The sequence below is a fragment of the Pseudophryne corroboree genome, chromosome 4, assembly GCF_028390025.1.
Source record: "Pseudophryne corroboree isolate aPseCor3 chromosome 4, aPseCor3.hap2, whole genome shotgun sequence".
NCBI lineage: Eukaryota > Metazoa > Chordata > Amphibia > Anura > Myobatrachidae > Pseudophryne > Pseudophryne corroboree.
This window is the reverse complement of record NC_086447.1, coordinates 829,837,902-829,853,914: the sequence shown is the minus strand read 5'-3', so window position 1 is coordinate 829,853,914 and position 16,013 is coordinate 829,837,902. Positions and strand designations below refer to the sequence as shown.

Genomic DNA, 16,013 nt, shown 5'->3' with positions numbered 1-16,013 from the left:
TTGGACAGCCGGCTTCGCAGCCCGCGCCTGCCCAGGCGTCTCAAAGGCCATCAGGGGCTCAAAAACGCCCGCTCTCTCAGATGGCAGACACAGATGTCGACACGGAGTCTGACTCCAGTGTCGACAAGGTGGAGACATATACACAATCCACTAGGAACATCCGTGACGTGATCCCGGCAATAAAAAATGTGTTATACATTCTGACTTTAACCCAAGCACCTCTAAAAATGGGTTTTAGGTTTGGGGAGAAAAAACAGGCAGTGTTTTGTTCCCCCATCAGATGAATAAATGAAGTGTGTGAAAGCGTGGGTTCCCCCGTTAAGAAACTGGTAATTTATAAAAAGTTACTGATGGCGTACCCTTTCCCGCCAGGTGGATAAGTTACGCTGGGAGATATCCCCTAGGGTGGATAAGGCGCTCACACGTTTGTCAAAAAAGGTGGCACTGCCGTCTTAGGATACGGCCACTTTAATAGGTACCTGTTGATAAAAAACAGGAGGCTATCCTGAAGTCTGTATTTACACACTCAGGTACTAGACTGAGACCTGCAGATAGTGCTGCTGCAGCGTGGTCGGTGACCCTGTCAAACAGGGATACTAGTTGGCAAACATAAAAACATATTAAAGACGTCGTCTTATATAGGGGGGATGCACAGAGGGATATTTTGCCGGCTGGCATCCAAAATAAATGTAATGTCCATTCTGTCAGGAGGGTATTAGAGACCTGTCACTGGACAGGTGATGCTGACTTAAAAAGCGCATAGAGAGCCTTATAAGGGTGAGGAATTATTTGGGGATGGTCTCTGGGACCTCGTATCCACAGCAACTGCTGGGAAGAAATAATTTTACCTCAGGTTTCCTCACAGACAAAGGTACAGTCCTTTCGGCTTCAGAAAAGCAAGCGGGTCAAATGGCGCTTCCTTTCTGTACAGAGACAAGGGTAGAGGGAAAAAAGCTGCACCAGTCAGCCTGTTCCCAGAATCAAGATTCTTCCCCCGCCTCCTGTGAGGCCACACCATGACGCATGACGCGGATGCTCCACAGGTGTAGCCAGGTACGGTGGGGGGCCGTCTCAAAAATTTCAGCAATTAGTGGGCTCGCTCACAGGTGGATCCCTGTTTCTTTCAAGTAGTATTTCAGGGGTACAAGCTGGAATTCGAGATGTCTCCCCCCAGCCGTTTCCTAAAATATGCCTTGCTGACAACTCCCTCAGGCAGGGAGGCTGTGCTAGAGGCAATTAATAAGCGGTATTCCCAGCAGGTAATACTCAAGGTGCCCCTACTTCAACAAGGACGGGGTTACTATTCCACACGGGTTGGGGTACCGAAACCGCATGGTTCGGTGTGACCCATTTTATATTTAAAATCCTTGAACACAAAAATTCAAGTTCAAGATGGAATCGCTCAGGGCGGTTATTCCAAGCCTGGACGAGGGGGATTACATGGTATCCTGGGACATCAAGGATGCTTACCTGCATGTCCCCATTTACCATCCTCGCCAGGAGTACCTCAGATTTGTGGTACAGGATTACCATTACCAAGTCCAGACACTGCCGTTTGGACTGTACATGGCACCGAGGGTGTTTTATCAAGGTAATGGCCGAAATGTTGATACTCCTTCAAAAAAAGGGAGTTGTAATTATCCCGTACTTGGACAATCTCGTTATAAGGGCGAAGTCCAAGGAGCAGTTGGTAGTCGGGGTAGCACTATTTTGGAAAGTGCTACAACAGCATGGTTGGATTCTAAACAGTCCAAAGTCACAGCTGGTTCCTATGACACGTCTACTGTTCCTGGGGATGGTTCTGGACATAAACCAGAAATAGTGTTTCTCCCGGAGGAGAAAGCCAAGGAGTTGTCATCTCTAGTCAGAGACCTCCTGAAGCCAAAATAGGTAGCGGTGCATCATTGCACGCGAGTCCTGGGAAAAATGGTAGCTTCCTACGAAGCAATCCCATTAGGCAGGTTCCATACAAGAACTTTTCAGAGGGACCTGTTGGACAAGTGGTCCGGATCGCATCTTCCGATGCATAGGCTGATAACCCTGTCTCCAAGGACCAGGGTATCTCTACTGTGGTGGCTGCAGAGTGCCCATCTTCAAGAGGGCCGCAGGTTCGGCATACAGGACTAGGTCCTAGTGACCATGGATTCCAGCCTTTGAGGCTGGGAGGCAGTCACACAGGGAAGAAATTTCCAGGGACTTTGGTCAAGTCAGGTTATTTCCCTACACATAAATATTCTGGACCTGAGGGCCATTTACAATGCCCTGAGGCCGGCAAGGCCTCTGCTTCAAAACCAGTCGGTACTGATCCAATCAGACAACATCACGGCAGTCGCCCATGTAAACCAACAGGGCGGCACAAGAAGCAGAATGGCGATGGCAGAAGCCACAAGGATTCTCCGATAGGCGGAAAATCATGTGTTAGCACTGTCAGCAGTGTTCATTCCCGGAGTGGACAACTGGGAAGCAGATCTTCTCAACAGACACGACCTCCACCCGGGAGAATGGGGACTTCCTCCAGAAGTCTTCCAATAGGATTGTACACCATTGGGAAAGGCCACAGGTGGACATGATGGCGTCCCGCCTCAACAAAAAGCTATAAAAGATATTGCACCGGGTCAAGGGACCCTCAGGCGATAGCTATGGACGCTCTGGTAACACCGTGGGTGTACCAGTCGGTTTATGTGTTCTCCCCTCTGCCTCTCATACCAAAGGTACTGAGAATAATAAGAAGGCGAGGAGTAAGAACGATACTCGTGGATGGCCAAGAAGAGCTTGGTACCCAGAACTTCAAGAATTTATATCAGAGGACCCATGGCCTCTGCCACTCAGACAGGACCTGCGGCAGCAGGGGCCCTATCTGTTCCAAGACTTACCGCAGCTGCGTTTGTCGGCATGGCGGTTGAACGCCGGATCCTGAAGGAAAAGGGCATTCCGGAGGAAGTCATTCCTACGCTTACTAAAGCCAGGAAAGAGGTTACAGCAACTCATTATCACCGCATATGGCGAAAATATGTTGCATGGTGTGAGGCCGAAAGGGCCCCAACAGAGGAATTTCAACTAGGTCGATTTCTGCATTTCCTGCAAGCAGGAGTGACTATGGGCCTTAAATTGGGTTCCATTAAGGTACAGATCTCGGCTCTGTCGATTTTCTTTCAAAAAGAACTAGCTTCAGTACCTGAAGTTCAGACATTTATAAAAGGAGTGCTGCAGAGTCAGCCCCCGTTTGTGCCTCCTGTGGCACCTTGGGATCTCAACGTGGTGTTGAGTTTCTTAAAATCACATTGGTTTGAACCACTAAAAACCGTGGATCTGAAATATCTCACGTGGAAGGTGGTTATGTTATTGGCCTTGGCTTCTGCCAGGCGAGTATCAAAGTTGGCGGCTTTGTCTTGTAAAAGCCCTTATTTGATTTTCCATATGGATAGGGCAGAATTGAGGACTCGTCCCCAGTTTCTCCCAAAGGTGGTGTCAGCGTTTCACCTGAACCAGCCTATTGTGGTGCCTAGGCTACTAGGGACTTGGAGGACTCCAAGTTGCTAGACGTTGTCAGGGCACTGAAAATATATGTTTCCAGAACGGCTAGAGTCAGAAAATCTGACTCGCTGTTTATCCTATATGCACCTAACAAGCTGGGTGCTCCTGCTTCTAAGCAGACTATTGCTCGTTGGATTTGTAGTACAATTCAGCTTGCACATACTGTGGCAGGCCTGCCACAGCCAAAATCTGTCAATGCCCATTCCACAAGGAAGGTGGGCTCATCTTGGGCGGCTGCCCGAGAGGTCTCGGCTTTACAACTTTGCCGAGCAGCTACTTGGTCAGGGGCAAACACGTTTGCAAAAATTCTACAAATTTGATACCCTGGCTGAGGAGGACCTGGAGTTCTCTCATTCAGTGCTGCAGAGTCATCCGCACTCTCCCGCCCGTTTGGGAGCTTTGGTATAATCCCCATGGTCCTTACGGAGTTCCCAGCATCCACTAGGACGTTAGAGAAAATAAGAATTTACTCATCGGTAATTCTATTTCTCGTAGTCCGTAGTGGATGCTGGGCGCCCATCCCAAGTGCGGTTTATCTGCAATACTTGTACATAGTTATGGTTAACTAAATCGGGTTATTGTTGAGCCATCTGTTGAGAGGCTCTATTGTTTCATACTGTTAACTGTGTTTCATATCACGAGTTGTACGGTGTGATTGGTGTGGCTGGTATAAGTCTTACCCGGGATTCAAAATCCTTCCTTATTGTGTACGCTCGTCCGGGCACAGTACCTAACTGAGGCTTGGAGGAGGGTCATAGTGGGAGGAGCCAGTGCACACCAGGTAGTCTAAGATCTTTCTAGAGTGCCCAGCCTCCTTCGGAGCCCGCTATTCCCCATGGTCCTTACGGAGTTCCCAGCATCCACTACGGACTACGAGAAATAGAATTACCGGTGAGTAAATTCTTATTTTCATAGTCGAGAAAAATAGGCTATAATTGAATAGCCGGGGCGTTAAAGCTCAGGGCTACCCCCTTTTTTCACCCCCCGTTAAATTAAGGGTGTTAATTGAATCCTCCCCAATAGTATGTTAGCAGCATTTTGCTTGTACAGCCGCTGCCAGACTGCCAAGCATTTGGACTGGGCGTACAGTCAAGGTATATAGGTAATTGTTGTAAATTGGTAGACATGGTGCCTGTATATACTACTGTGTCTATGTTCCTTTTATTCTCGCCTACATCGGGAGACGTCAGTGTTGACAATAGTATTTCTGTTGATAAGGCTGCTATCCTGCATTTTTTCATATTTCAAAGATGGAAATTGGTCCTACACAGATGAGATCGTACTTTTATGCAGTGGCTGTGCTAAAATATGTAAAAGCAGCAGGAGGCCTCTGTAGTGAAAGACTGGATGCTTTAGTGATCTGCTGCTGCATCCGAAAATTCATGCTTCCAGGGCCAGTGACGCTAAGGCGAGGACAGAAACGCCCTGTGAAGCAGAAGGGACGCAGCTACTGGCCTTGGCACTTAGAAAACAGGGCCAACACGCCCCCATTTCTGTAATTCTTCCTCATGTTGCTCCCCAAACATTAGCAGGTCAATCATGCTGAGGGGTTTGGGGCACTGGAAGTGACATCGCGTCCCGGATATGCTCATGCACTGTGTGGATTCTGCGCATGTGCAGATCTAAAAACATAGATGTACGTAAACACTGCATTTATGTAAATCTCTGATTTAGGCCCTATATACATTACAGGAAGATTTTACAGGTTGGATCTCCCATATCCGTTACTCAAAAAATTTAAATATTCAGAAAACCAGAGTATTTCTGGCTGATATGTCACATGACCCTGACGTCATGTGACAGGTCAGATAGTGTGTTTACCTACCTAGTCTACCTCCAGGCACGTTTTCTGGTGGGCCTCACTGCTGGTTCTCGGCAGAGCTGGTCATAACCAATTTGATGTCCTAGGCAAGATTTTTCCTGGTGCCCCTAGTACCGCCGCTAGTTCCTTCTATGACCCAACACCCCTCACCCATAGCAATCCTCATCCACAGAGCTGTAACTTAGACATTGGAAATCTAACATTTATATATAATATTTTAAATAGGGACAGCGTGCAATAGTGTCCCGTACTTACGTTCTGCCATACAGTAATGTCTGTTATTGACGACATGCCACATAGCAATACCCCTTTACCTTATACATGTTATGCCTCACAGTGGGTCTACTACGTTCCAGCATACCGGCGCTGGGATCCCGACCACCGGCATGCAGGCAGTGGGGTGTGCGCAAAAGAGCCCCTTGCAGGCTTGTTGCGCTCTCCACACTATGAGCACGGTGTCGCTCGTTATTCTCCCTCCAGGGGTGTTGTGGAGACCCCAAGAGGTAGAATAGTTGTCGGTATGCCGGCTGTTGGTATTCCGACAGCTGGCATATCAAATGCCTCCCCTAACAGTAATACCCCTTTACTTTGTGTACATTACGCCTCACAGTAGTGCCTCTCTACCTTATTCACTTTACGTCACACAGTAGTGTTCGTTATTCACATAATGCCACACAATAGTATGTGTGTGTGTTGTGCTATATATGTGTGTGCAGTGTGGGGTGTGGTATGCACCCCCCACAAATGCGATCTTACCAATATATCTGTGACTTCTCTCAGTGATCCTCTCCAGATGGGTCCCTCTCTTGTGTTCTGGTCTCCATTGCAGGTGCCTGAAATTCTGGTGTGTGTTGGAACATACACACCGGCATGGCCGCAGCAGCACACCAGTCAGGAGTCACTGATTGGGGCAGACGCCACTGCCCCTACCAAGCTGAGCCAGACCTAGGCTTGCTTACCCCACACAGAATTTCTTCTGGCTCCGCCTCCTCGTCCTGCTCCCGCCCTCCTAAATCCAAGATGGCGACTCCCGCACTGATCCAGCGGTCAGAGAGTCGGTAAAGTTGCCGGGCTTCAGGTCTGTTAGCCAAACCTTGGAAAGCCGTCTGCCGGAATGTCCAGACTGCAACGAGAAGGCTGGGTGGCAGCTTCCTGTCGGGGCACCACTAATCAAGAATATTTGCATAATCACTGTATTTTAAAGGGATCCCTTTAAAATGCAGTGAATATGCAAATATTCTAGAATCCGGAAAATCCCATATCCGAAATAATTCTGGTCCCAAGCATTTTGGATATAGGAGACTCAACCAGCATATACTGTAGCATATTTAGAGCAATTAAAATAGTAAAGGTCCTAAATCGCAAGCTGGCAGGTTAAAAGCATATTAAAGTACATAGTGATAAGCCACACTCAAAGATGACCACCATAAACCTGTGTTTCTACGTTATCTGTAAATGCTGACGATTCAGTGAGTCACTCTTTAGTAACTGATCACTGAGCCAGTCACCAGTAATAATTCCACACCATATAAAGCATCCAAGAGGCATTACTGACATTCAGAATAGATGTCCTAGGAGAGATCTCTAGCAGACAACCTCTGATGACATCAGTCCCATGAGGCTGCTGATCTCCAGGGATGAGAGAGGCATGTGATGAGCCCCTCCAATCAGCCCCTTTGCCTCCCTGTGCCGTGGGAGTCATCAGCAGCATGTGTCTGTGTGTGAGAGCTCTAGGGAACTCCCCCACTGCTGTGTGTGCAGCAGCCCTACCTGCAGTAACCCTTGCATCGCCTCAATGCTGCACAGCGTCCAATCACAATGCCGACGACACTGGTGGTATACTATAGATGTATGTCTGTACCTGCATGTTGCATACCCTCCAACAGTATACACATAAAAATCGGTACAAATTAGAAAAGGGGACGTGGCCACGCCCTTTTTCCTATACTTTCAATGGAAGTTTGGAGAGCCAAAAATCGGTACAGACCATAAAAAAAGGTACTGACCTATTAAAAAGGTACAGTTGGAGGGTATGATGTTGTTGCCTTGTAGTAATTTGAGAGTTACAGATGTGTACTCATACTCTTGCTCAAGTCGCGCAAAATAGCGCCTCTCGTGCGCCAGGTCTTTGGAGACCCAGCCGCATCGAAGTGTCTTCCTCTCTCGAAATACGCGTCTTATTTGCATAAATAAATTAAAACTACTAGGACAACAAAATGACATTGCTAACTTGCACTGATCAATTTAACATGAGACATTTGTATATATCTGTGTGAGAAGGGCCCTGGTGTGAGAAGCTGCAGCTTCTTCTCACCCTATGTTCCGCTGCGCTTCATCTGCGACTTTATACGTGTTTATAAAGAATTCATGTGCTGTAAAAGTCGCAGCCCAGGTCTCTAGTACACGGAGTGGTGCTTCTCTGTGATGCCAGCTAGACTCCAAATGTAAAGCAAAATATGGGATTCTAAGCCTCATGGAGTGTCCCAGTCATACCGGGCGTCTCGCGCTGTATTGGCGCCAAGTGTATGAAGGAAATGATAATAGTTTGCTGCGCTTGATGTGAGCTGCTCAGTTTTGTAGGGGATCAATTTTTGGAGGTGAGACTAAGCGCTGTGTTAGTGTATGTCTGGCACAGTGATGAATAAATAAATTTATATCATATAAATGAAGTGAATGAACAAAAAAAAAAATGGTGGTAAATAATAATGATAAATAATAATAAAAGATAATAATAAAAAAATGATAATAAAAATGTGGCTTGCGGCAATGAACAGGAAAAAAGAGGAAAGTGCAGTGGGTGCAGCAGGAGAAGAAAGGAGAAAGATTGGAAAGAGGACACTAGGAATAATTTGAAAAATAAAAATATATATAAAAACAATGGTCTGGTGACCCGATGTTTACAGCCCCTTCTAGGTGGTTTGGTGTGGAGCTGGTTAGAGAAATTATAGTCCCGCTTTGAACGCTCGGTGGACACTGTCCCTGGCTTACCCTAAGTCAGATCCCGCTCTGTGCGCTATGCGCTCTAACCGGACGTTCGGATCTCGGCTTCCGGTGACGTCTCGGCTTCCGGTGCTTTCTCCTTCTCTTGTGTCTGCTCACACGCTATACCAACGCATTTCGAATCCTGTTGGATTCTTTCTCAGGGATGATTATTATTATTATTATTATTATTATTATTATTATTATTATTTATCATTATTATTTGCCACCATATTTTTTTTTCTATTTTGTTAATTCTTTTCATTCATATTATATAATTTATTTATTCATCACTGTGCCAGACATACACTAACACAGCGCTTAGTCTCACCACCAAGTGTATGAAGACGCATGTGTATAATAACAGTGCCCAAAACCCATAGCAACCATCAACAATTCTTTCTCTTCATCTGATGCTTGCTTTTGTGAGTGGAAGTCCTAGTGGCATGGGCAGAGTGTGGTGACCCGAATTTCATCATCATGGCCCCCCACTGCACATTGTCACAACTCATAGCATAACACAGCAGAGGGCGGTTTATAATAACAATGCGAATATACAACTTCATTATTGTGGAGAGTGGGATCTGGGAGGCTACACTACTCTGCTTTAGTCTGGGAGAAATCCCTGAAATTCTGGAGTTTCCTGGACATTTGGGCAGTGTAGGCTGGTAGGATACCTGAATCTCATTGCATATTGTACAGTAGACAGACTAAAGCCAATTGTTGATCAGTTATTACAGTTTTAGTGCAGATTTAAGTGATGTTGAAGAATAGCTCACTCACGGGTTTATTCATGAAGCCGTGAAAAGTGTGGAGAAGTGGCAACCAATCAGCATTGAGGTCACATTTATAATTTGCATACTATACAGTTGTACGGAGCAGCTGATTGGATGCCATGGGCAACTTCTCCACAGGCTCACTTCTTTTTCACTTTTTCATGAATAGACCCCTCAGTGATTTGGTTGATATTAGTGATACGAAAGTGAAACTGAAAAGGGGAAGTCTCATCTGTGGGAAAGCAGCTGGGTCTGTAGTCTAGTTACAGTAGTCTGGGCTGCTGACCCAACTGCTGCTAAATATAATTTTTTTTTTTTTTGGTTATTGAAACCTAGTCTAAATTCTCTACTATACAAAAGACACTATAGGGTCTATTCATGAAGCAGTGAAAAGAGTGGAGAAGTGAGCCTGTGGAGAAGTTGCCCATGGCAACCAATCAGCTGCTCCATACAATTGTATAGTATGCAAATTATAAATGTTACTTCAATGCTGATTGGTTGCCATGGGCAACTTCTCCACTGGCTTACTTCTCCACACTTTTCACTGCTTCATGAATAAACCCCCATGGGCGGTATCCTATTGGCTGCAAAATCGCAGTTCGCAATAAATTATCGCAGATGCAGTAATACCGGCGATAAGTTTGCATAGGGCTTATCCATACCTCCCAACATTTCGGCTATGTGAAGCAGGACAGTTGTGTGGCGATTCTGTAAAGGGGCCGTGGCCTATGGAAAAGGGGTGTGGCTTTATGGGAGTGCCGCAATCGCGAACCCCATTTTCGTCACTGAGGGGGCATGCTTAGCGCTCTGTGAGCTGCTGGCATGCCCCCCTCTCCTTCTGTCTCCAGTGAATAGACGCTATTCACCGCTACTCTGCTAAGTAAGACAGCGATGACAGGAGCCTCCCAACTGCCCCCCACCCCGACCGCGGGACACTGCGGCCCGCGGGTGGGACAGCTGGACAGTCCCAAAAAAGGGACTGTCCTGCGAAAATCGGGACAGTTGGACAGTATGGCTTATCGCAGATTTCTCTTCACCAGCTCAGAGCTGGTGATAAGTAGTGCAAAATCCCTGACATATACTGTAAACTCACTATTAATGTCTTCTTTAATTTCCAACATAGTATATAATTTCTGCATGTACTGAACATTTGCAAGCACATCAGGGCTTCTCTACCTATGTTTTAACTATTAAATGCTCTTAAAACACTCTGAAGCTGTCATTTATTTTGCAGTAAAATGAACTAAACTAAGAAGAGGAATATCAGGCTTTTTCATTCTTAGGTGGTATTTAATTAGCTCTGATCATTTCAGAGCTATTGAATTTACCGCTCTGCTTATTCAATTGCGGGCTGTTTTTGCATTTTTTTAAGGCATTTTCGCCAATGCTTTTTCACTTCTTCTTTTTTTTTTTTTTAAGTGAAAAGGCATTATAAAAAAAATGCCTCAAAATTGGCAAAAACAGCCCTGCTACTGAATAGGAGGAATCCTCATTCGCCCTAAAAAATTGCGAGAAGTGCATTTTTTCTTTTTGCCTATGTGAAAAAAACGGACAATTGAATACCCCCTTATAATGGTTTGCTAAACCATTCAGTGTAAGAAGTGTACAATTTTTTTTTTAAATTATTATTGTTTTTGTACAGTGGCATAAAAGAAAAAAAAACTATCATTGTTTGAATTTTTTTTATTTTTTATTATTTTATTATTTGTTTAGAATTTATTTGTTTTTTTCCTAAACGCAAATGTCATTATGTATGTAAAGGTTGGGTCAGTCTCCCTTATCTAAAATGCTTGGGAACAGAAGTAATGTACAGTATTTTGGATATCGTATTTTTCCATATTTTGGAATGCGCATGCATGTTGAATTCTAAATGTGACTGCCTTCTCTGCCTGTGCTGTTTGATACTGGAAGTTGCTGGGACTGTAAGCTGACATTGGTGCATCACAGAACTGGCTTTTAGAATGTATAAGCACAGCCTTCCTATAGTAATACCAACACCCTAAACCAGTGGTGTGAGGCAGAGCCTTTCCTGTCATACTAATGTTTGTTGACAGCATTTTAACTAGAGATGTGCGGCTGGCACTTTTCGTGTTTTGTGTTTTGGTTCTAATTCCACTTTTGTGTTTTGGTTTTGGCAAAACCACCCTTTTCGTGTTTTGGTTTTGGATCGGGATGATTTTTGAAAAAACCCCCCATAAAAACAGCTAAAATCACAGAATTTGTGGGTAATTTTGCTCCTACGGTATTATTAACCTCAATAACAATCATTTCCACTCATTTCCAGTCTATTCTGAACACCTCACACCCCACAATATTGCTTTTAGGCCAAAAGGTTGCACAGAGGTTGCTGGATGACTAAGCTAAGCGACACAAGTGGACAACACAAACACCTGGCCCATCTAGGAGTGGCACTGCAGTGTCACAGGAAGGCAGATATAAAAAAAAAGGCCCCAAACAGCACATCATGCAAAGAAGAAAAAGAATTGCAATGAGGTAGTTGTATGACTAAGCCAAGCGACACAAACACATCTAGGCGTGGCACTGCAGTGGCAGACAGGAGGGCAGATTTCAAAAAAGGCCCCTAACAGCAAATGATGCAAAGAAGAACAAAAGGTGCACCGAGGTTGCTGTATGACTAAGCTAAGCGACACAACCACCTGGCCCATCTAGTAGTGTCACGCAGTGACTGAATGTCAAGAGTGGGACGCAATTGTTCGGTCCACTGACGGCATCTCCAGCACACTCCAGTCACTTTAAAAAAAAATCTACAATTGGTGGACTTATACGGCAGTACCCCAGGACTAATACAGCAGTACCCCTGGACTCATACGGCAGTGTCACACAGGATGGCACTTTTCCAAAACTAGGCCCCAAACAGCACCTCATGCAAATATGTCGAAGAGGTGCAATGAGGTACCTGTATGACTAAGCCAAGTGACACAAACAATTCCAACTGGAATTATACGTCTAAATCACTGGATTTATACGTCCAAATCACTGGAATTCATTGGCAAACTCACTGGAATTAATAATTATACGTACAAATCACTGGAATTAAATGGCAAAATCTCACTATCGCCTGCCTAGTGAAGTGGAATCTAGATGGGATTTGGTACCGGGGACACACTACCTCCATCAATTGTCTAAATCCCACTGCACTAATGGCGGATACCGGACGCACGTCTAACACCAACATAAGTGTCAAGGCCTCACTTATGAGGGCTTTCATCGTCATGTGAAGCTGAACCCCTAGTCATGAGCATAGGACAGGGCCTCAGCCGTTCCTTGCCACTCCGTGTCATAAATGGCATATTGGCAAGTTTACGTTTCTCCTCAGACCATTTAAATTTATTTTTTTGGGTCTTTTTACTGAACTTTGGCTTTTTGTATTTTATATGCCCTCTACTGTCACAATGGGCATCGGCCTTGGCAGACGACGTTGCTGGCATTTCATCGTCTATGTCATGGCTAGTGGCAGCATCTTCAGCACTAGGAGGAAGTGGTTCTTGATCTTTCCCTATTTTATCCTCCAAATTTTTGTTCTCCATTATGTTTCTGGAGTTATATAACACAATATGCTGCACAGGAATGGCTGATGGCCAGGACACTACCACTGGTCTGATGCAGCACAACACAGCAACACTGTGAGGGACTTGTGGTGGTGGTGGTGGTTGTTATAATAATAATAATAATAATAATACTGTAGCAGTGGACATATAGCAGCAGCGTATACCACTGTGACTGCCTGGTCACTGGAATGACTGATGGCCAGGACACTACAACTGGTCTGATACAGCACAACATAGCAACACTGTAAGGGACTTGTTGTTGTTATTAATATACGTCTGCAGTGGACATATAGCAGCAGCGTATACCACTGTAACTGCCTGGTCACTGGAATGAGTGATGGCCAGGACACTACCACTGGTCTGATGCAGCACAACACAGCAACACTGTAAGGGACTTATTATACAGCAGCACTGGACATATGGCAGCAGAGGACACCACCACTGTGAATGGTCACTGGACTGACTGATGCATAGGACACTACCACTGGTGTGATGCAGAACAACACAGCAACACTGTAAGGGACTTATTAAACAGCAGCACTGGACATATGGAAGCAGAGGACATCACCACTGTGACTGGACTGATGCAGCACAATACACCACCCTGAACTGATGCAGCACAACAGAGCACCCTATACAGCAGCACTGGACATATGGCAGCAGAGGACACAAGCACTGTGACTGGACAGATTCAGCACAAGCCACGGACCCTGAGGACACTGAGAGAACGGAGACACGTCCTCTCTGTACACTCTCCAATGCCGGAGTGAAAATGGCGGGGACGCGCAGCTCCTTATATGGAATCCAAATCCCGCGAGAATCCGACAGCGGGATGATGACATTTTGCCTCGTTCAGGTTTCCGAGTCAGGCGGGGAAAACCCGAGCCGGGCTCGGAACCGGGTTCAGAGCGTGAAGTTCGGTACGGTTCGATTCTCTGAGAACCGAACCCGCTCATCTCTAATTTTAACGTTCTAAAATGTATGAAAAATACAAAGAATATGTTTGAAATATCCATCTTTGTATTATTGTAATCGTTTTTATAGGCAAAACTCTGAAGTAAAAAGTCTATGGCAGGTTAGGCAGTGCCTATCATTTCCACACATCTCTGATCATAACTCACCAAATTTCCAGGAGTATATACTGCTGCACCTGTGTACAGAGGCGGATTGGCCATAGGGTTTACAGGGAAGATCCCCAGTGGGCCACCACACCCGTGGGGCCTGTTTTGTTTGAGGACATGTGGTCCTTTTTATAGACATAATGAATAAGATGCAAAATAATTTGCATATATGAAAATTACTGCCACTTAGCCTGTGATTGCAGATGATCTAGTGTATGCTCTGCCTGCTTGGCTGACATATAAGATTGAGTGAATAGTGATTGGGATACGGTTGGTGTAATAAGCAAGAAAATATATATTTTTAAAGAATGATATAGTTTCCTAAATTCTGAAGGTGTATCATATAATGTGCTCATAATATTTAATTTTATTTCTGTTTAACTTCCCCCTTGATGCTGGACATGCCCACTATCTGAAAAGTCTTGGGGGGAGGGTGCTGCTGCCTGGGCCCAAGGGTAGACCTTACACCTCTGGTTCTGCCCATGTGGGGCCACTAGTACAAATTTTTTCAGGGCCGCTTTTTGTTCCCAATCCGCCCCTGCCTGTGTATAATGCCCACATTAACCCTTTGGCTCATATATTGTGTATAAATCTGGCACTGGTGCTAGCCAGTGCCTCCTGAGCCATTTAATTATTATTATTATTATTATTATTATTATAATAATAATAATAATAATAATAATAATAATATTAGCAGTTTCTTATATAGTGCAGCATATTCCGTTGCGCTTTACAATTAGAACAAAACTGGGCAAAGACAGACAGACATGGAAGTAGGATGGCCCTGCTCACAAGCTTACAATCTATAGGGAAATAGGCATAGATACACAAGGATAGATGCTACCTATTGCATAATGGTCCACCAGATTGCTAGGTTCTTAATGGGTTGTATGATATGATCACCCCGCAATGTTGGAAGACAAAATATGTGAGGTTATGTGGACTGTACAGAGAGGATGTAATTGGATAGGGAAGCATTGAATGTTATGTGGGTGGGTCTGGAATTTGGTAGGCTTGCAGTACCTCACCACACGTCCCTGCCCTAAACAACGTCAGTGCTTAATACAGTCAGATGTCTGCATTTACTATAAACTCTTATACAGCATGGAATTCGAGGTGATCTGTCCTAATTAAACTAACCCTATTCTTCTTTTCTTTCTGCAGAATGGAACCGCAAATGGCCATCTGTACAAAAAAAATTACAAGGAGTCCTTTGAGGAAGCTCCAATGTATGTTGCTGTGCTCACCTACATAGGCTTTGGCATTATCACGTTATTTGGCTACCTGCGTGATTTCATGAGAGCTTGGGGTCTGGAGAAGTGTCACATGGCTGAGGAAAGGGAACAGCAAAAAGTAAGACTTTCTTGACCTTCTGTATAGACCATTATATTTTGGGCTATTTGGACTGACTGTTGCTGTGCAGTACAGTCTGATGTATATAGTATTTGCCTTCAGCTGGAGGACCAAATGTCGCTTAAGGCATTGCCTAACTGCAGTGACATGTACCGTCTGCAGTGAGGTGGTGCTTTCCATCCAAAAAATGTAAATGTTTGTGGTCTAATATCCATGAAGCATATTACAGTGCATGTAAGGCAATCACCCATGAGCCTCGTTTGTATTTGTTAATGTAGGACTTTGTGCCCCTCTACCAAGACTTTGAAAACTTCTATACAAGAAATCTTTACATGAGAGTCCGTGACAATTGGAACCGGCCTATCTGCAGCGTGCCAGGACCTCAGTTTGATCTCATGGAGCGATTGACGGATGACTACAACTGGACGTACAGGTGATTCTCTCTGCTATTACAGTACTGTAATAGTGATATTCCAGTGCTCGCTTTCCCAAAGCTGCTGCTGCTGCTATACTGTAATAACAAATGTGGTTTCCTTTATATTTTGTATATTATTTCTCCTCTCCTTGGATAACACTAATTTATCTTTGTGTGATCCGAATGTCCTGATCGGTCTTGCCATAAAATACTGAGTCCTAGTAGAGTTCATTAATACTCGGGATGCCCCCAGTACTGTTGTACTGAACATGTGTGGGGAGGCCTAAAGTATACATTAGTGTTTTATATTATCTATAATAGCTACCGCCGCTCTGAACAGATATGTGATATATAGGCTCCCTAATACAGAGCTGCGGAGGAGGCTATATGAGGTAGAGGAGTAATCACTGATGTAACCCCATTAACAGATATGTAACATTATTT

At 44.8% G+C, this 16,013-nt stretch overlaps 1 protein-coding gene across 1 annotated transcript in view; it reads left to right on the top strand.

Moving 5' to 3' along the window:
* Window positions 1-16,013, top strand: part of LOC134910469 (serine palmitoyltransferase 3-like) — a 273,308-nt gene that overhangs the window by 36,966 nt on the left and 220,329 nt on the right. Inside the window, exons 2-3 of the mRNA XM_063918542.1 lie at window positions 14,966-15,154; window positions 15,433-15,587. Coding sequence (XP_063774612.1) covers window positions 14,966-15,154; window positions 15,433-15,587 — 344 coding nt within the window. The remainder of the gene's footprint in view (window positions 1-14,965; window positions 15,155-15,432; window positions 15,588-16,013) is intronic.